The sequence below is a fragment of the Myodes glareolus genome, chromosome 11 (genome assembly GCF_982192425.1).
Source record: "Myodes glareolus chromosome 11, mMyoGla1.1, whole genome shotgun sequence".
Taxonomy (NCBI): Eukaryota; Metazoa; Chordata; class Mammalia; order Rodentia; family Cricetidae; genus Myodes; species Myodes glareolus.
The window spans coordinates 49,737,166-49,765,047 of record NC_142036.1 but is presented as its reverse complement, the minus strand read 5'-3'; the positions used below and the strand labels follow the sequence as shown (position 1 = coordinate 49,765,047).

The 27,882-nt window shown below is 43.6% G+C and overlaps 1 protein-coding gene and 1 long non-coding RNA gene across 7 annotated transcripts; one reads left to right on the top strand and one right to left on the bottom strand.

The window, feature by feature from the left end:
- The first annotated feature begins 154 nt into the window (after window positions 1-154).
- Zbtb1 (zinc finger and BTB domain containing 1) lies at window positions 155-23,637 on the top strand. Of its 5 annotated transcripts, XM_085697513.2 has the most exons (3): window positions 155-291; window positions 12,169-14,082; window positions 21,670-23,637. In XM_085697513.2, the coding sequence occupies exons 2-3, from the start codon at window positions 12,185-12,187 to the stop codon at window positions 21,704-21,706; spliced, it is 1,935 nt and encodes a 644-aa protein (XP_085553639.1). In that variant the 5' UTR covers window positions 155-291; window positions 12,169-12,184; the 3' UTR covers window positions 21,707-23,637. The 5 variants fall into 5 exon arrangements, with proteins under 5 accessions (XP_085553639.1, XP_085553638.1, XP_087767872.1 ...); XM_085697512.2 differs by lacking the exon at window positions 21,670-23,637 and having other exon boundaries at window positions 12,169-15,381; XM_087911746.1 differs by lacking the exons at window positions 155-291; window positions 21,670-23,637 and adding an exon at window positions 608-813 and having other exon boundaries at window positions 12,169-15,381.
- LOC125387672 (uncharacterized) lies at window positions 21,828-27,682 on the bottom strand. Of its 2 annotated transcripts, none has more exons than XR_015739233.1 (3): window positions 27,187-27,682; window positions 26,561-26,664; window positions 21,828-21,935 (listed from the first exon to the last, which is right to left on the bottom strand). It is a non-coding gene; the product is annotated as an uncharacterized LOC125387672 (long non-coding RNA). The 2 variants fall into 2 exon arrangements; XR_007227954.3 differs by lacking the exon at window positions 21,828-21,935 and adding an exon at window positions 25,087-25,541.
- Window positions 27,683-27,882: the final 200 nt, after the last annotated feature.

Below are 27,882 nucleotides of genomic sequence, written 5' to 3'. Positions count from 1 at the left end.
GAGGGGAAGGCTGGCGGACGCCGCGGCGAACTGGTGGGCAGACCCGGAGTCGCCGCGTAAGCGGGGCCGGCTCAGTGCGGTGCGGCAGGCGCGGCTGTGCGGCAGCGGAAGTCCTTTGTTGCAGCGCAGTCCCTGGCACAGCCGGAGTGTCTCGGCGCAGCCCAGCCGAGCGCCGCGCGCCGTCAACTGCAGCCCGCGGCCCCTCGCCTCCGCCGGCCCGCCCGCTCGCCCCGCGGCCCCGCCGCTCGAAACTCCCGAAAACCTCCGCAGCCGCGCGTCCCGCAGCGCCCGGTGAGTATCTGCCAGTCGTCGGAGCGATTTGCGCAACTTTGACCCGAGCCGGGCCACGGGCCTGGCGTGGAGTGCGTGGCCCCGCGGCGGCGGCGACCGGTGCGGGGGAAGCCGGAGCGCAGAGGGCGCGCGGCGAGGATCCGGTGGCGGGGGGCTGCTGAGCCGGCCCGCCTGCTTCGGTGCCGGCGGTCAGTCCGGTGCGCGCGGCCTCCCCGGGTCCGGGACGAATCCCCTCTCCAGACGACTTCCCAAATTACTTCTTTTTCCTTTTATTTTATGTTGGGGTGGGGAGGGGGAGGGGAGGTGGAGGCGGGAGGCCGCGCTTGATTGACGGGCCCGGAGCGCGCTTCGCTAACTTCCAGCTGCGGCCGGGCGGTCGGTGGGAGGGGAGCGTCCCGGAGCCGGAGGCCGCAGACTTGGGCGCGCTCCGAGGGAGGAGGCGGCTGGGCCGCGCGGATTCCTGCTTCTCTCTTTCCCACCCCCTCTCGTCAGCACACACGCTTTTTGTTCGGGTCAAAAGTGGTAGGTCTCGGGGGGTTGGGGATTTTTCTGTGGACGAGATTTTTTTTTTTTCCTTTCACCCCCCGAGTCCCGAAAAGAAAGTGCTTTTCGCCTCCAGTGGTGGGCGCTTACAAGTAGAAGTTCTGGGAGAGGCGGTGAGCGAGTTGGGTGGCGATCGGGAGTCCTTGCGGCTGGAGCGTGCCGGCGTGGGTCTGAGCTCAGCTGCCGCTCCCCGGCTGCCTCTCCACCTGAGCCTCGCGTCCACGTGATCGGAGGGCTTGACAAGACATTTTCCAACTCCGGACGCGTCAGGAGCAGGTTATTGAAAGTCCTTGTTTTCTGGGGCTAGAGTATTTGTATGTGTGTGATTGTGTTTCTAAGTCGACTGTCGCTGTGAAGGTACACGTAGATTCTCCACTGGTCAGAATGTAGCTCCGTACAGTATGTATCGCTGCGGCAACATTTTTCCCTTTGACACTGGAATCCACAAAGCGTTCCAAGCATTTTTTTTTAATTTTTTTTTTTTTTGAGACACTGTCTGGCAAGGTAAGCCCAGGATCGCTTGGACGTCTACCTTAGGGAATCCTAAATTCTGGGTTGAAAGGCATGAGCCACCAAGCCTGGTTTTGTGTTCTTAAGACCACTTAGAGTTAACTTCTTGAGCCGAAGTTCGAGGCACCTTGAAGCAGATTTGGGGAAACGATGTAGTTCTTATGATAACATTAAAGCAACCTTGGTTTGGAAAAGGTATAAAATAGATTCTCCAACTTTTTCACCTCCAATGGATGTGATTTGGATGGAGGTGCAGGAGTCTGAAGCCTGAATGATGGCCGGTTGGTTGCCCAGAACCGTAAACTTCCCTTTTGAATCACTTGCTGTTATCTCCTAAAGTCTCAGTAATACTAAGTGGCATTAGGAGCTACGCAGGGTTCTTCCTCTTAAAGAAATAGATGGAACTAAAGCAGGGAAGAGGTGAAATGTCTTTCCAAAGGTTAATAGGTAGGAATTCTACGGTACAGTGTTGGTTATAGCGTCTTACAACCATTTTAACAACAGGATTTCACTATTGACATCAAAGTTTTACAGGGTGTGGTTGTGCATGCCTATAATCCCAGCACTTTAGAGGCTGGATTGGGAGTTGGAGGCTAACCTGGGCTTGTCCTGCATGGCAAGACCCTTTTTTCAAAAAAAAAAAAAAAAACAAAACAAAACCCAAAACTTGCAGCGGGAGAGGTGGCTCAGTGGGTAAGGGCACTTGGTTTTCTTCCAGAGGAACCGAATTTGGCTCCCAGCCCCCTTATCAGGCAGCTCACAACTGCCTGTAACTCCAGTTCCAGGGAACTCATGTGCACACACCCCTCCCCCACATAAACACATAATTAGAAAAAACCAAACAAACCAAAGTCTCAGTTTTCATGATACTAAATTCCTCCAGTTTCTTACATCAGGAATACTCTGTTTTGAACCAGTGCTTGTGGTGGGTACATCATTGTCAGAAACCCATTTTTAACTAGGGCATAAGCATAGCTTCTTGACCGTGTGTGTGTGTGTGTGTGTGTGTGTGTGTGTGTGTGTGTATGTGTATGTGTATGTGTGTACGCGCGCGTGCTCTGTAGACAAGGCTGGCCTCAGAGATCTGCCTGCCTCTGCCTCTTAAGTGCTAGAATTAGGGGCATGCAGCACCATGTTGACTGTTTTTTATTTTGTTTTGATTTTTTAAGTTAGACTTTGGTGTTTGGCCCAGGACTGACCTTAGCTTTCTATCCTGCTCCAGCATCTCACCAGTATTGACCTGTGACTTTGTGGGTTTTGTTTTGTTTTCTGAAACAGGGTCTCATCTTGTAGCCCTGACTGACCTAGAACTCTAGACCAAACTGGCCTGGAACTTGGAGAAGTGTACCCACCTCTGCCTCCACCGTGCTAGGATTAAAGGTTTGTGCTGCCAAGCCTGCTCATGACCTTGTATTTTGATTCCATGGTAGCTGCAGAAGTTTTGTGCCTTCTGCTTCCTCACTCTCCACGTTTGTCAGTTTATGGTACAGTGAGGCCCCTTTTCAATGTGTCCAGTGTTCCTTGCAACACCATTTTTTAATTTTTAACTTTCAAGAAAAAGTATTGCTGCCCTTTTTTGGGGGGTGGGGGTAGTGTTCCCCTCAAGCCAGGACAGACTATATCTTTGCCTAAAGCGAGGGGTAGGGGATGGGACATTTATGACAGAAATGCTAAATAATATTTTTAGGCTGCAGTCTTTTGTCTTGGGAGGACCTGTAAAACATCTGCTTCAGGTTCACTTTGGTCTCTATCGTATTTTTGATGGTTTCTTGTTGTAGTATCTCTGGTAATAAAATAGTGGAAATGCTTTACTGTTCTTTCATATGTTCTTCTGTGAGCATAATTAACTTATTTCTATCTATTCTTCCTTAAAGTGGGAAGGAATACCCTTCTTTCCTTTATTTTTAATTAGTTAATTAATTTATTTTTTTGAGCTGGAGTTTCTCTTTTCTCTGTGTAGCCCTGGCTGTCCTGGGAACTCAGTTCTGTAGACCAGGCTGGCCTCGAAATTCACCTGCCTCTGCCTCCAGAGTGCTGGGTGGAATCCTATTTCAATGATAGAAATGCATGTTCTTTAAAAATTCAACCTGTACTAAAGTACACGAAATAACAAAACAGGAAAGCTGCTGTGACTCCCTCTCCCCAGAGATAATCACTGAACAGTCCGTTCCTTGCTTTAATAATATGAAGGCAGCATCTGGGCATATTGCTGCGGCCTGTGCCTTGCTCTGGCCTGTTCCCATTCATAGGCTCCTGTTTTCTTTTCAGAGCTCAGATTGGTGAAAATTGACAGCAGGAAAGGAGGGAGGGTTTTTGCATTGAGCTGATGTCAAATTCTATAATTTAGTAACGTGTGAGTTTTTATGTTTAGCAGGGCTGCAGTTTTAGTTTCCCTTGGTGGGCTTCCTCTCGTCCTTTGCAAGTGTTGAGATCAATCCATTATCTGGTTGACATATGCAGGCTAAACTCATTAAAACAAACCCTTCATTTGTAGAGAGCTTCCTAGCTTACCATTGGGAATGAGTGGGTGTACTTGACTCTAAAACCACTGCTGAGATAGATGTCCCTGTGTCTTTTTGTGATGGTGTGGGTTCCTCTTGATCAGCATCCAAAGCTGCAAGAGAAACATGATAGGAAGGAAATCAAAAGGAAGGGGACATTAATGACTGTATTGTTGTAGGTTATGGCATGGGAAGGACAAACTGTGTGTGTGGGGGGGGGGGGGGGGTTGCACTGCAAGGACTCTGGCCTAAATTTCACTTACAATTGGCATTTCATATAGTTATGGTGCGTTTCTAAGTATAAAAGTTACTTAACCTGGTGTATTCAAGAAAGATGAGTTATGAAGTTGGTTTTCTAATAAAGCCCGGAAAACAATACATGCAAATTTAACACATACAAATTTAATTGAGGGTGTTGAGGATGCACTTTTTTAGAACACTACTATGTGAATATAAATTGTTCTCAATCATGCTTCAAGGCTGGAGGTATAACTTCGTGGTAGAGTGCTTGCCTAGCCTGTTTGAGGCCGTAAGTTCAACCTTCAGCACTGCAAAATATGATGAATATTAAAAGTTAAAGGATAGCAGAGTGTGAGGGTGCATGACTTTAATCCCAACACTCAAAGGCAGAGGCAAGTGGACTTCCCATAGGTTCAAGGCCAGCTTGATACACATAGTTCAGAAGGCCAGCCAAGGCTACTTAGCGAGACCCTTCCCCCCCCAAAACAAAAAACAAAAAAAAACCCACAAAATATTAAATAATAAGTTTCTGTGTGAGATGCATCTTGTCCGTTTCAGAGCTAACTGAAGAGCGCCTTCCCACTTGAAATTGCCAGCAGTGGGGGTGGGATGGGTGGTCAGCAGATGGAAAAGGCGATAGGGAGGGGGTGCATTCTGCTTGCCTGCAAGATAAGACAGTGCAAGAACCACGGGAGCTTTTACAGTAATGGGAAGTGTGACGGTGGGAGGCTTAGAGTGTCCCAGAGGGGCTCCTCACTGACTTAATTATCATACCCAGGAAGTGTCTGGATTACAGAGACTGAAACACTGCATTTTGAATCAGGAGTTAGAGTTTCAGCCCCCTCTTTTGTTTACAGGATGAGTGGTAACTGCCACACCTGTTTTCTTCATTCATAAAAGTAAGGGTAGTTTAGAACCTTGCTCCTGGTATTGTGAGAATCAGTTGACAAAGACTGTAAATTGTCAACAATGATTTAAAAGTTTCAGTGACAGCCAAAGCGAAAACCGATAAGCAAAATAAGACTTGCCCACTTCAGCATTTATTTCTTGTAAACCTCGTTAAATGTACAGCCTGACACAGCCTCCAGTTTAGATGCTCTATCATCTGTCTCTGATGTTGGGCTTTTGGAGCATGGCAAAGAGGTGCCTGCTTCGTCGTGGCTCGGCGAGGGTTCCCTAGAGATGTGCTGTGAAATAAAAGCTTCCACTCAAGTGCTTGGGGTTGGGGAAATCTTAAGAGATTTAAGGTTTAAAAATGGAATTGTGCTTAGAATAGATACTTTTTATTGTTTTATTTCATTTATCTAAATTAGATAAAAATTTGGAGTTTTGCTGGGTGTGGTGATACACACCTTTAATTCCAGCTCTTAGGAGGCAGAAGCAGGCTGATCTCTGAGGCCAGCCTGATCTACATAGTGAGACCCTGTCTCCAGAATAAAATGGGAGTTTTCGCTGTTTTGGTTAGAACTAAGCAGAAACCACTCGAGCTGCAGAACTGGGAACAGTCCACTTTGTTAGACCTTCAGGATCTGCTGGAAGAAGGAAAGTGAATGATGGCTGGGAAGGGGCAGGACACTCAGCAGCATTTACTGGACACTTCAGCTCTAAGATAAAGGATAGGCCAGCGGCCTGTGTCCGTTGCTCAAAATTACAGCAGACAACACTTGGGAATAAGTAGAGTCCTATGCCACAAACCCTAACAATACAAACGTCTTGTGCTAAGGGGACCAACTTCGGTAGCTACTTTCAGGTCAGAGGACCTACAGTGCCCTCTGGTGTTCGGGAAATGGCTGTGCTGCCTCTAGGATAGGGGGTTAAAAATGGAGGTATAAAATACCTTTCCTCTTGTACTGGAGAGAAAAAGAGTATTCAAAACTCTATTTTTGCCTTTAGTGTGGACGAATTTCTTTTCTGGGATCCAGTTGAACCACAGAAATGGTTCATTCGTGTTGCTTGGTGTAACATTTATTACCCATTGTCCTGCCAAGAAGGCAATTTGGTTGCCTGCTATCATAGTACACAGGACCTCAAAGAATTCAATTATGTAGCTTGTTTCGCCGAGTTTTTGTCTAGTTTCACAACCTATGGGATTAAGATGGTGACCAGCAGATCAGCATAACTTTTAGAAGTGACAGCTGTTGGCTTGAGCAGGCCACAGAAACACCAGCCAACCAGTAAGCCAGTCTCCAGCAAAAGAGTGGAAATGTGAGTTCCTGCATGTCACCAATGCTTTGTGATGAGCAAGAGGAATCACAGGAGCTGTTAGGAATAGGAAGAGCCTAGGCCAGGAGGCCGGAGACGCAGGTAACCCTGACAGCCACTGAAACTCTGTGGCTGAGCATATGGCTTAACTCCCCCCCCCCCCCCACAGCCTCAGTTTGCCTTCTCATCTGCAGAACAGTAAGTTGAACTTGATCTTGCGTGAAGTTTTGTAAATGGTGTTCAGTATGGTGACATTAACATTGTCCTTCCTAGTTTCTGCCAGAACCCTTGCTGAGGGTGACTGTCCCGCTTTGGTGGCTGAGGAGTAAGATCAGGGGGCGGAAAGGCTTCCTGGGAGCTACCAGGCGGGTAGAACTGGTACCCATATCTAGCAGTGCCTGTTTCCCGAACTGTTTTTCCCTCCCCTTTCACTAACAGACGTGCTAAGTGCCAGCCATGTGGGAAGACTGCTGGGCACAGGAACACTAAGGCCTTTAAGCCTGTGCCTGTCCTTGAGAGCTCGGTATAGTGGGCATTACTGTACCATACTGCTCCTTAGATCGGTGAGGACTAATGACACAAGCATTGTTAGGATTGATACGGGCACGCGATGGCTCTAACAGACTTTTGGGTGTGAGCATGAGACTGAGCCGCCATTTATAGCATTGTTTCTATGGGAATGTGTGTTTCAGATTCCAAATAACTTAAAAATAAGTTTTGGAACATTATCCCATTATAAATTCAGAACTTCCTGTACTAAGTACTGAATTTAATAGCTAGCCAGAATGCCTGGTTTAGATAGTGAATAGTGTTTGGCATTTTCTCTTATGTGCCTCCAAGTAAAACCTTTTATCTCTAGTAATCTCCACAACTGGTTATCCCCACAAGTTTTGTTTAGTTATTTATCCAGGGTTTTCAAGACAGGGTTTATCTGTGTAGCTTTTGAGCCTTACTCTGTAGACCAGGCTGGCCTCGAACTCTGAGAGATCCAGCTGCCCCTGCCTCCCGAGTTCTGGGATTAAAGGTGTGCATCACCACCATCCGGCTTCCACAAGTTTTAAACAGAACAACCAAATTTGTGTTTCTTTTAGAAGTTGGACTGTGTGTGTGTCTATCTATCTGCCTGTCTGTCTCTGCCCCTGTGTACCCCTGGCAGTGTGGAACTGCTGGGATTGAAGGTGTGTGCCACCACTGTTTTATGTACATACTTACAGATGCTTACATCATCAGGTAAAAACTATTATTTACCGTTTAAGAAACTTAGCCATGGAATGAATTATTACTGAAATTTTACTATGTGAGAAATGTACTTCTACAAGGCTGGGGATGTAGCTCGTTGATGAGTGCTTACCTAGCATGCAGGAGACCCTGGGTTCCAGCCCAAACCCTTAGCAAACCAGATCTGGTGGTGCAGGCCTTTAATTCTAGAATTTGGGAGGTGGAAGGAGGAGGCTCAGAAGTTCAAGGTCGTCATCCTCTACTACAAATCAAGTTTGAGGCCAGGCTAGACTACATAAGACCCTGTATTTAAATTTTTTTTAAAAAAAGCTACATAGTATATAGGGACCATACCAGTAAAGACAGATAAAACCACATTACAGCCTACAGCCATCATTCGGATGAGGCTTGTCACCTATACGATAGCACCTAAATTCAGGACCTGCACCCAGTCCTTAGTTGATGGTCTTTGCAGAAGACCATGCTGGATAGTACCAAGGAAGTTTTAATACCATCTGAGGTACGTAGGAGTCCCTGTCAGTAGTCCCAGTACCTGGTTTACACAGTTAACTGTATCCTGATCTAATGTTTAGTCGTCATAGATGTTGCTTTTTTGTGAAATAAGACTTTTGGGCTTAGATCTACTGAATTGCTTAATACAGTTGATGTGTTTCGTGACCATTTTTGACTTTTTAAAATAAGCTGGTAAGCGCTTTCAAAGTAATTTTTAGTTGTGTTGTGAGATGTATTGGATCCCTGCCTCCATATTGCTGGAGTACTTTCCTGGGTGTCAGACCTTTGAGTGCAAGTTGAGGGTTTTGCTTCTGTTCAGTGATAGCTAGCTAGTAACAAACAAGAACCGGAGCAGGTGAAATATAAGGACTCTCTTTATGTAAATAAACGTCTTGATAAGCTGCATAATGTAAAGCTCACTAAATTTTGGTGACATTTTGGTTTGCTTTGAGACCATGTCTCACTCCGGCCATGACCAGTTTGGAATTCACAGATCTCCCCATTTGCCTCCCAGTGCTGGAATTAAAGCCACACCCGTGAACATTTCTTTTCGATCTGTTTATTTTATTATTTTGTGTATGAGTGTTGTTTCCCTCTCTATATGTTAGTACACCAAGGTTGTGTGCCTGGTGCCTGCTGAGGTCTGAAGAAGGCCTCAGATCCCTTGGGACTAGAGTTATAGACAGACCAGTTGTGAGCCACCCTGTGAATGCTAGGAATTGAACCCAGGTCCTCTGTAAGCAACACGTGCTCATAGCCATTGAGCATTCTCTACCCCCTCCCCGGCCCATCCCAACATTTTTTTTTTAATATAAATTAAAAAATTGAAAGCAAACCTTTGAAATTTGAGTGAAATTACTAATTGTTTAATAAAAGTAAATGCTTTATACCATTTTTTGGCAGGGAGTAGGGATTAGAGACAGTGGTTTCTATGTGTAGCCCTGGCTATCCTGGAACTATAAATGAGGCTGGCCTGAAATTCGGGGCTCCTTTCTCTGCCTCCCAAGTGCTTGGCTTGAAGGAATGAGCCACCACACCCAGCTGCTTTATATGAGTGTAATGCAAAACTTGAAAGAGATAAGCTAAAAGTCCTCCAAGAATTTAGATTCTCCCAGCCCCCATTCTCTGGGTAAAATCAGTTTTACAAGTAGATAATAAAGTTGTATAATAAATAATAACATTGCTGGAACTGTAATTGTAGGTCTGCCTGGAAATTGTAGGGGTAGCACTGAAAACTCCCTTAGCCCTTGTTCAGCATCTCACAGTGGGATGGGAAGACCGGAGGATGCGACACACAGAGGCAGTGGGGTTTACAGCCGCATTTGGATGCGTGCTTGTTCCCCCCACCTCAGCGTGCTGCCTCCTATAGAGCAGACACTTCCTGACTGCGTGCTGAGAGACGGCACTAATCTTGGGAAGAAAACACCTCCAGGTGACCTTGGTCTTTGGGTGGGTTAAAGCGCGTTGCTGATCTCAGTACTGTCTATATACAGTGACTGATTTATTGAGTGAAATAGCATGCATCAAAGTGCTTTAGAGGCTGTACTAATAGGTGCAGTGCTTGTTTACGTTAATGCAAAATACGGAATTTAACTAATTGAAGTACATATGTAGTTAGTGGTCAAATCACTGTTTTTCATTTTGGTTAAGAACGGGTCTTAGAATTTTTTGACTCTGTCATTTGGCTCTTACTTGGAAGGAAACAACGTTTTCTAGTTAGATTTACCTCCTGGTGTTCAAATAAACATTGCCGTTAGAACCACAGCCAGTATTGTTTCCGTTAATGATTACATGGCAAACCCCACGCCTTACACATTAACTGTGTGAGTCCCTGTGTTTGTAGTTGTTATTCCCACCTTGATACTGGGCAAATGGTGGTAAACAGGCTGCAGAATGGGAGGGCAGGACTGGATCCAGTGCCGGCTGCCCTGCCTCGCTCAGTTTCATCTCCTTGTGTGGGCATCACTAGGTTCCACTCAGGTTTTTTTAGTTTTCAACAACTGCTAACACTAGAAAGTCTTTTTTTAGAGCTATTGGTCCTCTGTGCTTCTTTCTCTTTTTCTTTCCTTTTTTTTTTTTTTAAAAAAATGTATATTTATTCGTTAGGTATACAGTGTTCTGCCTGCACGCCAGGAAAGGGTACCAGATCTCATTACAGACGGTTGTGAGCCACCATGTGGTTGCTGGGAATTGAACTCAGGTTCTCTGGAAAAGAGCAGCCAGTCCTCTTACCCTCTAAGCCATCTCTCCAGCCCTTTCTCTTTATTTTTCATTAAAAGTTACTGTGAATCATACAGTGAGATGACCAGTGTGACCTCAAAATCTCACCCTACTTAAAGTGGGCTTGGGTCAGTGTTTTTCTATATTTTTTAACCCTTTGCATTCAGTTGTATTATTATGTAGATTTGTTTTATATGATTCTAGTTGTAGCAATTCTGTTTCTGCCCCTTCATTTGCTGCCTTCATTCATCAATGTACTTTTTATTTTTTTCAAGGCAGGGTTTCTCTGTAGCTTTGAAGCCCATCCTGGAACTAGCTCTCTAGACCAGGCTGGATCAAACTCACAGAGATAGATCCTCCTGTCTCTGCCTCCCGAGTGCTGGGACTAAAATTTTGCACCACCACCCCCCAGCTTTTTTATTTCCTGTTTTTTGAGACAGGATCTAACTGTATGTCCTGGCTGGCCTGGAACTCAGAGATCTGCTTGCCTCTGCCTCCCGCTAGGATTAAAGACTTAGGCCACCAAGCCCAGCATATTTTTTAAATAGAATTTTTGGTTTATTTTTAAAAGATTTAGTTTATATGTATTCATCTTTTGCTTATATGTATGTTTGTGCACCAAGTATGTACAGTGCCCATGGAGACCTGAAAAGGGCATTGAATCCCCTGGAACTGGAGTTCCATGGTTGTTAGCTGCCATGTAGGAACTGGGAATCGAACATGGATCCTTTGTAGGAATGTTTTAACCACTAAGCCATTTTCCAGCCCTAATAAATTTTTTCTGTGGAAAATTTCAAGCAAATAAAAAAAATGAAACTCTTATGGCCCTGCTTTGATAAGGTTTCACATGTGTGATCCTGTATTCAGGAGACTGAAGTAGGCGTCTGAGTCTGAGGTTCTCATAACGATATGGTAGAACTCTTGTCCCCAAAACCTTAGGTAGAGAGCAAGAGAGATGGCCCAGCAGTTAAACACTTAGTGCTTTTGCAGATGACCCTGCTTGAGTTCCCAGCATTTATTCATAGGTACTTTAATCTACCTATAACTCCAGTTCCAAGGAATCGAATGCCCTCCTTGTCCTCCACAGGCTCTGCATGTATGTGGTACATATGAAATAACTTTTAAAACCCCAAAGTAAATTTGAGAAAAGAAGGCTTGTTTTTAGCACACTTTAAAGATAAGCAACAGTTCCTTAATATCAAATCATTGAAGAGGCTTTTAATGCTCTACACTCAAATTATTAACTTTTAGTTTAAGTGGCATCTTTATTTACTTTTGTTGTTCGTGTGTTCTGTTGTTTAAGATGTCTGTTCCCTTTCAAATTTAGTGTGTGTTTTTCCCCTAGCATGAAGACAGTTTTTGTGTGTATATGTTCATTTGTGTATAGGGGGGTGTGTGTGCATATGGAGGCCAGAGGTCAACCTCAAGCATTGTTCCTCAGGTGCTATCTACCTTATTTTTGAGACAGAGTCTCCCGTTGACTTGGAATTTCATAAGTAGGCTAGCTGGCTGACCCACCAGAAAGTCTATTGGGTGCAGAGATGCACCCGTGCCCAGCTTTTTAAAGATAGGATTTTAGGGGTCCTCATGCATCCTTCCTTGTTTGTTTGGATACAAGGTCTCACTATGTAGCCTTGGCTGGCATGGAACTTACTGTATAGACCAGACTGGTCTGGAATTTGTATAGATCTGCTTGCCTCTGCCTCATTTTTAACTTTAAAAATGTTAAGTTTTTGTTTTTGTTTTTGTTTTTTGCTTTTGGTGCCTTTTGTTCAATATGAGAAAATTGAATAAATAGCTAAATATTTTTGTCTTCAAGTTTAAAAAGTAATTTATGCCTATTACTGGCTTTTGCTTCATTGGCATAGAAGACCATGCCTTGATTGAAAGCACCTGTCTGATGTCTGGCTGTTGTTTCTGTTTTCCCTAGGTCTGAGTTCTAGAGGATGGCGAAGCCCAGCCACAGCAGCTATGTCCTTCAGCAGCTCAACAACCAGAGAGAGTGGGGCTTTCTCTGCGACTGCTGCATTGCTATTGACGACATTTACTTCCAGGCACACAAAGCGGTCTTGGCTGCCTGTAGCTCCTATTTTAGAATGTTCTTCATGAACCATCAGCACAGTACTGCACAGCTGAATCTCAGCAACATGAAAATAAGCGCTGAGTGTTTTGATCTCATTTTGCAGTTCATGTATTTAGGAAAGATTATGACCGCTCCTTCCAGTTTCGAGCAGTTCAAGGTGGCAATGAACTACCTTCAGCTGTACAATGTTCCTGACTGCTTAGAAGACATACAGGACGCAGACTGTTCTAGTTCAAAGTGTTCATCTTCCGCGTCAAGCAAACAGAACAGCAAGATGATCTTTGGGGTGAGGATGTATGAAGACACGGTGGCTAGGAATGGCGCCGAAGCCAGCAGGTGGTGTGCAGAGCCCAGTTCCACAGTGAACACACCACATAACAGAGAGCCTGACGAAGAGTCTTTGCAGTTAGCTAGTTTTCCTGAGCCAATATATGATGTGTGTAAAAAAAGTTCTGTGTCCAAATTATCTACTCCAAAAGAGCGTGTGTCTCGACGCTTTGGGCGGAGTTTTACCTGTGATAGTTGTGGATTTGGCTTCAGCTGTGAGAAGCTACTAGACGAGCATGTGCTGACCTGCACTAACAGACATTCATACCAAAGCACGGCGAGAGCTTACCATCGCATCGTGGATATTAGAGATGGCAAAGATAGTAACATCAAAGCGGAACTTGGTGAAAAGGAGTCTTCCAAAACATTTTCCGCACAGACAGACAAATACAGAGAAGATGCCACCCAGGCGCCTGATGATTCAGCTTCAACCACTGGAAGCAGAAAAGGCACAGTGGAGTCTGGAATGGCGGCTGGTGAGGACAAAAGTAGAGCCACCGAGACAAAAAGAATTATTATCAAGATGGAGCCAGAAGATATCCCTACAGATGAGATGAAAGACTTCAACATCATTAAAGTTGCTGACAAAGACTGCAATGAATCCACGGACAATGATGAGTTAGAAGATGAACCCGAAGAGCCGTTTTATCGATACTATGTTGAGGAAGATGTCGGCATTAAAAAGAGTGGTAGGAAAACCCTAAAGCCTCGGATGTCCGTCAGTGTGGATGAAAGAAGTGGTTTAGAAGGTATGAGACCCCCCACCAATAGCAGTCCAGGGCAAGAGGATGCTGACAATGCCTCTTGTGAGTTGTGTGGACTCCCAATAACTGAGGAAGACCTGTCATCTCATTACTTAGCCAAACACATTGAAAACATCTGTGCGTGTGGTAAATGTGGACAGATCCTTGTCAAGGGCAGGCAGCTTCAGGAACATGCTCAGAGATGTGGAGAACCTCAGGATCTGACGATGAACGGGCTGGGAAATGCCGACGAGAAGATGGACATGGAGGAGAACCCTGATGAGCAGTCTGAGATCAGGGACATGTTCGAAATGCTAGACGATTTCAGGGACAGTCATTACCAGATAAACAGCATCCAGAAGAAGCAGTTATTTAAACACTCTGCTTGTCCTTTCCGGTGTCCCAATTGTGGCCAGCGTTTCGAAACTGAAAACTTAGTGGTCGAGCATATGTCTAGCTGCCTAGACCAGGATATGTTTAAGAGTGCCATCATGGAAGAAAACGAAAGAGATCACAGACGAAAACATTTTTGTAATCTGTGTGGAAAAGGATTTTATCAGCGCTGTCATTTGAGAGAACACTATACTGTTCATACTAAGGAAAAGCAGTTTGTGTGTCAGACATGTGGAAAGCAGTTTTTAAGAGAGCGGCAGTTGCGTCTGCACAATGACATGCACAAAGGCATGGCCAGGTATGTCTGTTCCATTTGTGATCAAGGAAACTTCCGAAAACATGACCATGTACGGCATATGATTTCCCACTTATCTGCTGGTGAGACTATATGCCAGGTCTGCTTTCAGATATTCCCAAATAATGAGCAACTGGAGCAGCATATGGATGTTCATCTCTATACGTGTGGAATATGTGGCGCAAAGTTTAATTTGAGGAAGGATATGAGATCACATTATAATGCCAAGCATTTGAAAAGAACCTGAGGGGCTTCCTACTGCACAAATGTTTAGCTGATAGGCAGGACACCAAAGCGAAAAGGATGTGAGCTATTTAGACACTGATTTTACAAGAAGTGTTGGGAAAAGTTTTCATGGCCCTTTTACTTTAACATTTTTGTTTAGGACCTTAAGTATATTTTAGGCATTAAATGTTATTTTTGATGTTTCTAAGAGCATTCTTTGTTCGTAGTTTTCTTAACTACCATTAAAGTTACTTTTCAATGTAGACTGTAAGTGGCTATTATCCCTTCAATGACTATTAAACTAGTTTTTTTTTAACCGATAAGGTAATGATTTCACTATTTCTATGTACTTTGATTTTAAGGTTATCCTATGAAATTTTAAACCCTAGATCATTGACCATTCCTACTTAAATTTTTAAAAGAATTTTTAAATAATTATTTAAAAACTATCCTATTCATTTTTAACTTCTTTTTTTTTTGGTTTTGCTTTTTGGGTTTTTTTTGGTTTTTGCCTTTTTGTCTTTTTGTCAGTTGTATAGTGGGGTGTCTACTGTTCATTCTCCCTTATCAATGAAATCCATATTCTTAAATTGACAAGCTTAGGCAAGTGAGGTACACTAAATCTAACCTTTAAGGTGGACATGGGCTCATTCCTGGCCTAAGATTGATGGACCTAAGGAAATTCCTATAAATGAACATTTCCTATAATTGATAAAATATTATCATTTAATAATCACATTTAAAACTTATATTAAGTGTAAATCCCAATGACTTTACCTCACTTGAGAAATTAGTGGGGATAAGCCATTTTGTTTTGTGATACTGAATTTAACTATGATAGTTAATTAAAAAGACATCTTGTATTCATTAAAATATTTTAATTTAAAAATATTCTGATTTCTAAAGTGTGTTAGTTTATCAATTATTTTGTTTTTAAATAAGACTTTAATAGCTCTTTAGGAATATGACATTTAAGGAAAAATTATTTTTCACTTTTAAAATTACTTTGGAACTGAGATTTGAAAAAGCTGCCATGTATATTGATAAATCTAATAAAATAAAGAAATCAATTATAAATCTGGTTGTTCTATAAAAGTAGAGTGCACAAAAGTGTGTGGTGTTTTACACTAAGATTTGGAGGAAGTGTGTTGTGGCAAATTGCAGTTTATCTCTATGCTTTATATATCATCTTTTGTAAAAGATACAAGATTTGAGGACTCTTAACTAATCACAGCATATAACTGGCAACAGTTTCTACTTGTCAGGTGAAGCAGTCACACTGTCGGTTGTTGACAGGGTCTATACCATCAGTTACATGTGAACTGAAACACTGACGAAACCCACCAATAAACACATCCAGAGACTAGAGTGCCTTTTAACAGGAGTTACTTGAAACACCCTTCTTAGATTAAAAGGGATTAAAAGTATGGCTTTGATTTGTGGTATAGTTTAAAAGTATTGCTCTTCTTGCTCTCGATATTTTTAAGGCACACAAATCATATTTTTACATGCTATTTGCATGAAAGCACAAGTTGCCAAGAGAACCGAGACGTGTTGGCTAGGACAGGGTTAGCTGAAAGTACCCGAGCACAGAGTGCGCACAAATGGATGACGTGTGTTAAAGTGTTAGTGAGGACAGGAGAGTATGCAAGCCAGCTGGTTGAAACCTGATCTTGGGAGAGAGGCACAAAAACATAAGGAGATCCTGGGAATTAGTTAACAGGAAAAGCTGAAAGGTCACTCGTTTTAAAATCTCTTAGATCTAACAGTTTAGCAAGTACTTAAAACTGACAAGAAAATCTAAGATGTGTACGTGGATTACTGAGAAGCACCTGACAAGTGTTCTCTCACAAAGCCAGACATTAAAGAGCAGTGTAAAGGAAGGGAAGACAAAGTCAAGTTGTACAGTGTCTCGGGGGGGGGGGGGGGGCAGGGCCTCATTTTGGGGGTCTTTTCCCTGTCAGAATTCCTGTTGCATCGGCTCTCCCCCTCTTTAAATATCTCCTCTCTTTGAAGAGGGGACCCCTCTTTCTCATGAGGAGAGGGGTTTCAGTTAGTGTTTAGTGTATGCTAACAACTAATAAATTAGGAAGCAAATGTGACCTAACTTTACCCAGCTGTGACAGTTGGAAAAGCCATGTTTGATGGTGTTTTTCTATTTCATACTGTATAGTACGCATGTTTTTGGGGAATTAAGCTACAGAGTGTAACAGGTTTCTCCAAGTAGAATGTACAATTCATTTTCTTTAACAAGACAGGGTTCAGGTAAAAGTTACTTAGCTTGGGATGGAGAGATGACTCAGAGGTTCAGAGCACTGGCTGCTCTTCCAGACACCCTGAGTGAGTTCATTTCCCAGCAACCACATGGTGGCTCACAACCATCTATAATGAGATCTGATGCCTTCTTCTGGCGGGCATGCAAGCATGCAGATAGAACACTGTATACATAATAATAATTAAAAAAAGAAAAGAAAAAGTTACTTAGCTTGTAAAATTAAGGGGGATGGAAAGCATCCAGCACTTCCTCTGCCTTCAACCCCGCTCTTTGCTTGGACTGTGAGGACAATGACTCAAGGCTGGAATTGACCTGCTGCTTCTGCCTTTAATCACACATTTGGGATCCGTATTTTTCAGACCTGGGAAGGAAAAGAGAGACCAGAGAAGAATAGCATCTTTTCCTCTATTAATGACACTTTTTATTTGAAGTCCCATTTCTGGAATTTCTTAATAAACAATAGTCTAATTGTATTCCCCCCCCCCCCCCCCCCCCCCCCCCCCGCGCGCTCCAGATCAAATCCAGAGCCTTGATGCACTAGGGCGGCCATTCTGCCTCTGAGCTATGTGTTTGAAGTTTCCCTTTTGGAAACAGCGCAAAAAAAAAAAAAGGGAGAAATAATCCATTTCTACCAAGGTTGACATTACAATGTGGATCTAGGATCTATGATTTCTTAAAGACTGGACCTCAGAACCTAATGAAGTAGAACCAAGGCAACAGCAACAGAAGACCAGGGCTCAACTGGTTTTCATACCTCCCCCTCCATGTTGCAATCCACTGCCTAACCCAGGCTTGCCTCAGGATCACGCTGATCCTCTGTCGTTAGCCTCCCAGGTTCAGGAGTTACAGATGTGAACTGCAGCGATCAGCTTCTCACGTCCTTTTAGGTTCTTTGTTTTTTGAGTCGGGCTTTCTCTGTACAGCAAGAGGCTGAATGGAAAGTTCCATCCTTCTAGTGCTGCTTGGGAGTGTTAGGATTGTGGCTAATACCCAGCCAATTGCCCATATATTTGAAGTGAAGTTTTTCAGAGAAATGACCCACATGGGTATCATGGAATATAGCAAATGTTTAATTAATATAAAGTAATGAACAATTTGACTCTTAGCAAAACATTTTAAAAGAATTAAGCCACCGGACGGTGGTGGCATGCACCTTTACTCCCAGCACACAGGAGACAGGCAGGCCGATCTCTGAGTTTGTTGCAAGTCTGATTTACAAAGTGAGTTCTAGGACAGCCAGGGATACACAGAGAAACTCTGTCTTGAAAAACAAAACGGGGGGGGGGGGGGAACTAAACTGAGTGCCTGTAATCCCAGCATGCAAGAGGCTAGGCTAGTTTCAAGGCTACCACTTGAGTTCAGGGCTGCACTGGTGTTCACAAAATAAGACCCTGTCTCAGAAAACTGAAAGTTACTATTGAGTACAGCTTGCTAAGACAGAAACAACAATGGGATTGAAAAGTTCATGTTTCAACTTGAAGCAAAAATATGAACGCGATGTAAAATTGAGTGAAAACCAGTATATGGAGTTTGGAGGAGGAGGTTTAGGATTCAGGTCTTGATTAGGCTAATTCAACTGAAATACCCAGTGGGATCGTGGTTATAAGCCTGGCCAGGATGTGCCCCTAAGAGTCAGGTGGAGGTGGTTGGTGGTAACTTCTCACTGGTTAAGCGATACTCCTTAATATCACTAATAAAGTTCTGCATTTGCTAGATCTCTGAAAAAATCTTAAAAGCCAGTGTAATAGCTTTAATATTGAAGAGTAAAACTGCCCTTGTTAACAAAAAGAGATATACCAATGCTAAAAGAAAAAGACCCAAGTATGTATATACAACTGAAAAGTTTAAAATTTGACATTCCTAATTTGAACTGGCTTTATCATAAGAGCTGGATATGACGGCACATACTTGAAAATCAGCATTTGGGAGGTTGAACCAGGAGCACCAAGAGTTCAAGGCCAGCCTGGACTACATGATACCATGTCGCAGGTTGTTTAAGAGAAAGAAAAGAGCTGCTCCACCTTTTCTTTTAATGATCTGTTTGGATCATTTCCTCAGCTTTGTTCACCATCTTCTTTTCTGTATAAATGCTTCCCAATGACAAAATGCCAGTTTTCTACTATTAACTAGGGTTGCAGGGGAGCATATTCACATAGAATCCTGTCCTCAGTAGCCCAGCTCAGTACCCTAGGTATGATAGGCACGGGCACTAAGAAACTAGCACAAGTGATGGCATCCTTCATAGTAAGAATTTGAAGCTGAACATTCCAGCTTAGGAAACCCACAGTCTGCTCAAAGTCAGGCTCCCTATAATCGGAGCGTCCATTTCTTCAGCACGCTCTATTCAGATGTTTTGCACACATAATTTTAATTGATTCTCATCCCCTTTGAGGTAAGTATACTAATTTTCCAGATGGGGGGACTAAGGTCCAAAAACGGTCTTTCCTAAGCCACACAGAAACTGTATATTCGACCTGGAATTTGAACTTAATCTTTGGCGTAGGCTACACTCTTGTCCTTAATCGTGAAGACACATGTTCCGTCTACAAAGAAGTGCCTTTTCAGCATAGGACACACGATAAAGATTGTGTGAGGCCGTGCTCCTTGGTCATCTCATCTGTGGTGCCTGGTAAGGTGGCTGGAATAGTGGGTACTTAGGAACAATTTGAGGTGAGGTGACGAAAACAGAAAGCAAAACTTGATTTGAATGTGTCATTCGGAATGTTGTAGACTTGAAATGCTGAGGAATATTTTGATTTTGTGACATTTAAGTTTAAAACATTTCATGGAATAGTTAGTTATCTGAGGGCCCAATAATCAGTTGAAAGTTAGCTTGAATTCACATTGCAGGCCTCTGCTGGGGCTTCCCTTCCTCCCCCCGTGCCTGTTCTTTGTGTTTTGGTTTCTACCAGCCTGTTTCCTTGTGTTGGTCTTGGAACTGGTGAGCTGAAGAAGTCAGACTACTTGAACAAATCTCCCCAAGAGAAAAACAAGATCACAATAACCAGTTTCTTTTTTGTTCTAATAGATGTGGGTAAGAAGCTCACTATTTCCCTCTCCCAGTGGGATAGTGTGGTTGCTTTACCAAAGGGCTGCATAAAAACCAAGGGTGGTTGGTTATTCTGACGATGTGTAACTCCATTTGTGGAACTATCCGTAGATGTCTGGGAAGCTCCTCAAAGATGGGCTGACAGGACAAATGAGCAATGACCCCAGGAGGTAGCAGCTTCATAACCACCCCAGTCCAGCAGCACTTAGACGATGCTTTCAGGAGAGCAATACGATCCTGACCTTTGCAGCTATTATTTAATATCTATACAACAGAGTCTATGCTAAAGCTACCACTTTAATAATTTAGCTACCATACATCAATAAGATGGAGAATGTTCCGTGACTGGTCATTTGAATGGCCTGCTCCGCACTGCTCCCTGTCAGTCTCTAGGACACATTACTTGGTAATGGATATAGTCTCAAAAACAGATATAATTTAGCTTTTTAGGAAAAGGCCAGAAGAGGAGGATTTTAATATTTGTATCTGTCAGTGACAATGGGAAATAGAAACTAACCAGATGACAGTAACAACTTGCAAGCCCATGCTAACTTTGAACCAATTGATTACTAACATATGTCCATACAGACATACATAATTGAAGTTAGCATTGAGTTTAAATCTTGAGCTTCTTTATGATAGGCAAGAAAACCAAATCATTGAGGCAGATTAGTAGTGAGAGATTTTCTTTGTATCAAAGTCCACAGATCAATGGAGGGCAGAAGGTCAGTAACACTGAAAGATGAGGAAAATTACAATTCAATACTTGGTTTTATTCTAGTGTGTCAATGTGCTAATCACTGAGCTAAGTACAAAAATTATAGGAAAGGCTAGTACCTGAGGAAGCTGACAAAAGACATTGCAGAGCCAAGAATATTAATAATTTCATGCAAGAAAATTTCCATTGAAAAAAGCTGGTTATGGTAGCATGTACCTTTAATCCCAGCACTTGGGAGGCAGAGACAGGCAGACCCCTGAGTTCAAGGACAGCCTGGTCTGTAGAGCAAGTTCCAGGACAGCCAGGGCTGCACAAATAAACCCTGTCTCAAAAAACTAAACAAACAAAAACGAAAATTGCATAGTAGTCTGTAATGACCTATTTGAGAAAGGACTGGAGTTAAACATACAACCTTTAGGCTGTACTTAACGTTGCTGTTATTCCGCTTAAACCAATATTATACCCGTGTATTCGCTCTGCCGAGTGAATAGACAGAGCTAGGGCTTTGTTCTATTTTGAAGATGGGACCTCAGAGAGCCCAGTCTGGCCTTGAACAGGGTGATCCTCCTGCCTCCACCTCCCAGTTTCATATCACAAGCATGGATCAACAGGCACAGATACATTGCTGTTTCTGACGGCACAGATCTAAGCACCCAGATTATGAAGATCATCTTTTCCTGCAAATGCTTCAGATATGTTCCCTAATGTGAGAAAAATATCTTAAGGGACTAATTAAAAAAAATGTATTAGGGCAAAACATTCCTACAAAAACATCACTTTGCCCAATCTTGGGGGGCAGGTTAGGAGAGTTACAAACCCAGGACTATTCCCGGCCATGTTTGTACTTGGTTTGCATTTGCAAGTATGTACCTAATATTTGTGGAAAGTCGTGCTGGGCTGATGGCTAGGACTAAAACCACGAACTGTCAAATTCATCGCATCATTTCAGTCAGATATTACAAACACACTGCAACACTATCTCATTTGAAGGGCAGCCCCTCTTGCCCTGCTCCCCTCATCTGACACTCATTTCATCGTTACACACACACACACGTACACACACACACACACACACACGTACACAGCCATGCTTACATAGGCCATATGGAAACAAAGCTAAAAGGTGCCCTGCATTTGAAGACCACTAGTGATAACAGTTTATGAGTTCAGGCTCGAGGGGCTATTCCCTTGTCCCTACTCTGTTCTTTTCGCAGCGTGCCAGGGCCAAAGAGAAAATATTCTGACCTTAGCGTGATGTTGTCTTGTAGAGCGGTTGCCTTGTGATGTTATTTTTCTTGAGTTTTGTCTTTTTCTGTGTGGCAGTGGTGACGTAGGGCCTTCTAAGCCTCTGGAGAAATGACAGATGTGACTTTGGAGAGGACATGGGGAAGAATCATTCTTCAGATAATCTTTAAGTGCAGACCAGGAAAGCAGATCTGACGTGGCACCATCTTTTCTGTCTTCCTGACAAACGCCATCAGCCCCCAGGTTCCAGTTACAAAGATCCAAGGAAACTCAGTAAAGATCACTTTGGGATCACGTCGTAACAAAGATGATTCTCAGTGACTCTCCTAGTACTTACGGGAAATCTGCTAAAGAAATGTGACTGTAAAAGTCATGACATCAGTGCTGAAGCCACGGTTCCCTTCTAAAATAAAGGGCTTGTAAATGCACTATACAGGGAAATAATAACATATTCCCATGAACCCATTCTAAACTCAAAACGATCAGAATTATAGCTTATATACTATGAAATGTACTTAAGCAATTTAAAAGGGTATCAAAAAATATCTGTAGAGTGTAAGTGAAAAGAACTGGGTACAGAAAAGAAAATCCAAGACCAGTTCTTTAACAAGATGATGCAGCATTATGGAAATGGAATTCCAGTCTTCCTTCCTCACTGTGTGCCAGTCACATGCCTGCTTTTGAATATCAGTAAAGCTCCCTTCTAAAAGTCTCCTGAACAGAGGAGTGTTATTCCGTAGTGGGAGATTTCCACAAAACCATACATTATTTTCTTCTGAACTTAGCAATATGGTCCCATAACATAGAATAAATTTTTGTTAATATCAGAACTTATGTATAGTGTTATGCTCAGCCTCAAATTTCAAAAGAAAAATAAGTACTAAATGAAATGATAATATGTCTATGAAAAGCCCTTCCTGAGGTGAGATTTAGTGAGATTTGAGCCTGGCTATGAATACAAGTGCTTTGCTACACGTATACTCCTTAACCACACGAATCTTATGACCATATTATTTCCTTATTGTGAATATACTCTTTTTTTTTTACCAACTATGTGACTAATTCCTTATTGCTTCCTTGTGTATGTGTGATTTCAAATGTTCTAATGCTTACTTTGTTTTTATGCAAAATTCTTCAAGTATGTTAATAAAGTTACACAAAGGAATCTGTCCTAAGGAATGAAAGGTGTGGGGGGCACACACGTTAATCCCAGCATTTAGGAGGCAGAGGCAGGCAGATCTCTGTAAATTCATGGCCATCCTTGTGTACGTAATGATCTCCATTTTATAGCTAGCCAGGGCTAAATAATGAGACCTCGTTTAAAATTTTTTATTTAAAGAAAAATGTAACTTAGAGGTAGCAATAACTTGAATCTCATTCTGGAAACTAACTGACTGAAGAATTAGAAAGAGTCCACCCTACAGGATAATGGGGACAGAGGAGAAAAGAGCAAAGAAGGGAACTTGGCCAGAGTCCAGATTTGGAGCAGGCATGGTGATGTCTGCCTGCAATCCTAGCGCTTGGGTGGGGAAGTAGGAGGATCAAGGAAAGTTCAATACCAGCCTTGGCTACAGAGTGAATTCAAAGCCAGCCTGGGCGACATGAGACCCTATCTCAAACAGACAAAAATATTCCAAATATATGACTGTTGCAAGACAAGAAGTCTAGACCAGTGTTAAGAGATGAAACACCACCAGAGTTGATCTCTCTGGGGAGCATAAACATATAGACCGCAGGCATCTTAAAATATATAGAAAATAGAGAGAAAAAAATCCCAATAACTAAAGGAACCTGATGAAGATAGAAAAGAGTCAAACAATTTTTGGCTGTTTATTGCACTAGATTTACTAAAGAAAATGGCTTGACTTTGTACTAAATGCAAGTGTACTGAAACATAATAACTGTAGGTGGCGTGAGTGCATACTATAATGTGAGTATTTTCTGTACATTATTTTAAGTGGAATTTTTGGATTACATACAGTATTTCTGTTACATTTTGAAATCCATTGCTTTTGCCTAATAAAATTTTCTCCTCTACATTCAGAAGTGAAGCTGTCTGTACAGTACTTTCATTTGGATTGCCTTGCTTTGCAACCTGATTTCTTTCAAAACATCTAGTCGGCTAAGTTATCAGCTCCTTGCATCCTCTAGGGTCACAGTAATGTCACCAGAGGTGGTCATGGGTGCCCCGAAAATTTTACTGCTGAACCCTGTTTCTTGTTTATTTGCTTTTATACAGGATGAGTGGAAAATACAAGGCAAACCTGAAAACAAACGAATTGGGTTTATTCCTGACACAAAATAGTTACTTTTTAAAAATCTGATAAGAGAATTAGCTTTATCAGAGCCTTTACTCAAAAGCAAACATGATTTACTACTCAAAAACCGACTTATCTTCACTTTTCTTATTTTCAGGTAGGGAATTTTTTGTGTGTTGACAATAGTGGAATGTGTGGTCTGCCTGTCCCCTTGACAGGGCAGCCTCATTTGCCACGGTGTATCAAACTGTTCCCCAGGGAACACCGTTCTGGTTAGCACTCAAGATGAAGAAGGCAGACCGTTTGCAGCTTCCGGCCACCTCTTGGAAAGCATCTCTTCCAGGGCCAGGTATTTAGCTGGCCACGGGGTGACATAGCAGTCTCCTTGAACATCCTACTGTGTATCTTCAGTTTAGCTGAACTTAAGACTAGGCTTTGTTTTGTTTCTTTTTGAGACAGGGTCTCTCTCTGTAGCCCACGTTGCCCCTAACTGGTGATGATCTTCTGCCTTCAGAGTTCTGGAATTACAGACTTAAATCACCATACCAAACCTTTTTTAAAGGTTTATTTATTTATTATCTATCCAGTGTTCTTCCTGCATGTATGCCTGCAGGCCAGAAGAGGGCACCAGATCTCATTACAGATGGTTGTGAGCCCCTATGTGGTTGCTGTGAATTGAACTCAGGACCTTTGGAAGAGCAGCTGGTGCTCTTAACTGTTGAACCATCTCTCCAGCCCCACAAGACAGGTTTTTAAGACTCAAAGAAAACAAGTGGTGATTTTCCTTGTCATAGGGACAGGGAATTGGAGAATTACTTTAAGACCAGGCACCTTAGGGCTGATGAGGTAACTCACCAGGATAAGGCACTTGCCACCAACCCTGAAGACCTGAGTTTGACCCCCCAGAACCATGTGAATACCAACTCTCTCAGGTTGTCCTCTGACCTCTGTATGCACGAGGACACATGCCTGTGTCCTCACACGAAGTAGGCATGTCGAGGAAAACAAAACCAGGGCACCTGAGACAAGGAGGATCAAGGCTAGCCAGTGTCACGTAGCAAGACCTTGTTATAAAATGTATGGTGTGCACACTTAATCCCAGGGCCAGGAGGTGGATCTCTGTGAGTTCAAGGCCAGCCTGGTCTACAAAGCGAATTTCAGGACAGCCAGGGCTGTTACACAGAGAAACGCTGAAAATCCTGTCTTAAACCAAAAAAAAAAAAAAAAAAAAAAAGAATAAAATGGCACCGTTTATTAAATACAATCATTAGTTGAACTCCATTCTCAAGCTTTAGCCTGTGCTCTACTACTACATCTTCTTGTGCCTCACGTTCGCGCAGTTCTCTGGTGGAGAGATTTTCCAGTGTCAATCTGTTTCAATTCTTAGTCTCTGCAATGTCCTTCCATACAGAAATGTGTAGGAGAACGCAGGTGTGACTGCTGTTGTCATTTCCAAAGGCCGTTAAAGGCGACTGTGGTAGAAGACTGCAAGATTTGTCTGCAATGAGTGCATGGATAGGACATAGCTGCTTCACAGAAGGGCCGCTCCCTTTGAAGCTCTCAGGGTCTCTGCATGGCCAAGGTTTGTGCCTGCTGGCTCTCTGGTCTTGCTTTGCTCAAACTGTTTGGAGAAGACACCAAATCATGTGTGGTGCCCTTGGAGGCCAGGAGAGAGCGCTGGATCCTTTAGAACTGGAGGTTCAGATGGTTGTTAGCCCCCAGGTGGATGCTAGGAACCCAACCTAAGTCTTCCACAAGAGCAAGTCCTTTTAACTGCTGAGACATCTCTCCAGCCCACTAGCTCCCTTTTTTTTTAAAAAAGATTCATTTTTAAAAATATTTTCTAATAAGAATATAATAAAGGTATTTTGTCTGCGTGTATGTGTGTCACCTGCTTGCCCAAGGTTTCTTTTTTATGTATGTATATGTGTGTTTGCCTTTGTGAGTTTATGTGCACTTAAGTACAAGAGCCCAGGGAGATCAGTAAAGAGTAACATTCCCTAGAACTACAGTTCCTGGTGGCTGTGAGTCACCATGTGTGTGGGGGAACTGAACCCAGGACCTGCAAGAGTAGTTCAGTGCTGGGTATGTAAGCATATATCACCATGCCTGGCCTGAGTTTTTGGTTTGGTTTTGTTTTTCAAGACAGGGTTTCTCTGTGTAGCTTTGGAGCCTGTCCTGGGACTCACTCCGTAGACCAGGCTGGCCTTGAACTCACCACTTGCCTCTGCCTCCCAAGTGCTGAGATTAAAGGTGTGCACCACCACCGCCTGGTCTGATATTTTCTTTAACACTCTTCCTATTTCAAAATTTTCTTTAATTTCTCTCATGGGAAATAGAGATTTGTAGTTAAACCAGCTATATCAATGAGATGAAGAAATCAACAGCAAATGTGTTTTTAAGAACTAGAAATTACATATAGGAACAAATAAAAGAATCTTTAAATTTTTCCAGACTAAATTTTATAGAATTCTGAGCTGGAGAGATGTCTCGAGACTGAAGAGCACTTATTGCTCTACCGGAGGACTGGGGGTTCAATTCCCATCATCGACGTCAGGTGGCTTGAGACCATATTTAACTGCAGCTCTAGGGCCTCTGCAGGCACCTGCACCACACTGCACATACCCCCTCTACACACACACACACACACACACACACACACACACACACACGAGTAAAAATAAAGTGTTATAGAATTCTGTTAACATTACCTTTTGGACACAGAAAACTTCCGTGCTTCTCACACGAAATGTCTTCTCCATTACTGTCTCACACAACGCACTAGCCGGTTATAAAGGGCGGTACTCTCCTGAAGCTTCAAAAACAAAAAACAAAACAAACAAAAAACCCCAATCCCAACTGCACAAAAGCCTGCTGAATGCATCCTGACCCCGAACTCATCTGCCCTCGTCGCTGCCCAAACTCCAACACCTCAACCTGGATGAAGAACGCCTTTCTTACTGTCCCCGGCAGGACTTTAGGCATGCTGCCTCTTCCGGGTCGCACTCCTCGGCATTTTCCCTTGGTCTCTGTGCGCCCCTGCCCTGTGCTCTCATAGCACGTCTCTTGAATTATGTTTACCCCTTCATCACACAACGGCCTGAGAACGAACTATTTCCCCTTTTTTCTCATCTCATACTAGGCACCTGTCAAAGTTTTCGGGGTTGACTGTGCTCAGCTTCCCATCCGTAAGGCGAAGCGGTGGCTCTACGTTACAGCTCTCCGTTTTCTACCAGGAGTCCTTTTACCACCCTCTCGCGCCATAGAGCGCTTTCCAGAATTATTCTCAGATCCCGTCCACACAGGGAGCGAAAGATGGGAACTCTTTTTCATCTACCTTCTCTCACAAGTTCTGTGCTGCCAACCTAAGTTCTTCAACCGGGCACAGCCACAAAACGACTAGTTCCTAAACCGGATCTCATGTGCACGGACGGTAGTCAGAGGGTGACATGGGCGTATTTCAGGGTACCGACAAGGAGCCAAAATCGCCGATATGAAAACTTGAAAGAGGAAAACGGGGCAAGCGGAGGGTGTGGGTGGGGGACAGCGGGAACGAGTAAGGAGGCCCGCGGGCCGTGAACTCGCGCCTCCCGGGTAAGCACCGCGCAGCCTTCCCGCCGCGCACCCACCGAGGCGCGAGGAAAAACTCGCCTCTGCCCGACCTCGCAGTTCCCGCCCTGGAGCCGCCCTATGCCCAACCCCACGGGGAAGGGAAGACGGGAGCCGGTCCCAGCCGTTCTTTATTCCGTGCAACCGCCCCCAAAAAGAATTCGGCCCCAGGAAGCTGGGTCCGTGGCGGGACCCGGTACCGAACCGTACTAAGACCCCCAGGAAACCAGCTCCCCATCCGCCCTGCCTTCCCCCGCGCCACGCCCCGCGCCCCTCCGCCGCAAGCTTAGGGTTCCACGCTGCTCATTGGGCACATGCCCTGCCAATCTGACAGATGTCAACGAATCACACTGTAGAAACGTCAAAGAGAGGGAGGGGCGGAGAAGGGGCGTACGCCCCGGTTCCCCGGGCTCGAGCCTAACGC

What these genes read in the sequence shown, in the direction of transcription:
- Zbtb1 (XM_085697512.2), top strand. Translation starts at nt 12,185, where the DNA reads ATGGCGAAGCCCAGCCACAGCAGCTATGTCCTTCAGCAGCTCAACAAC.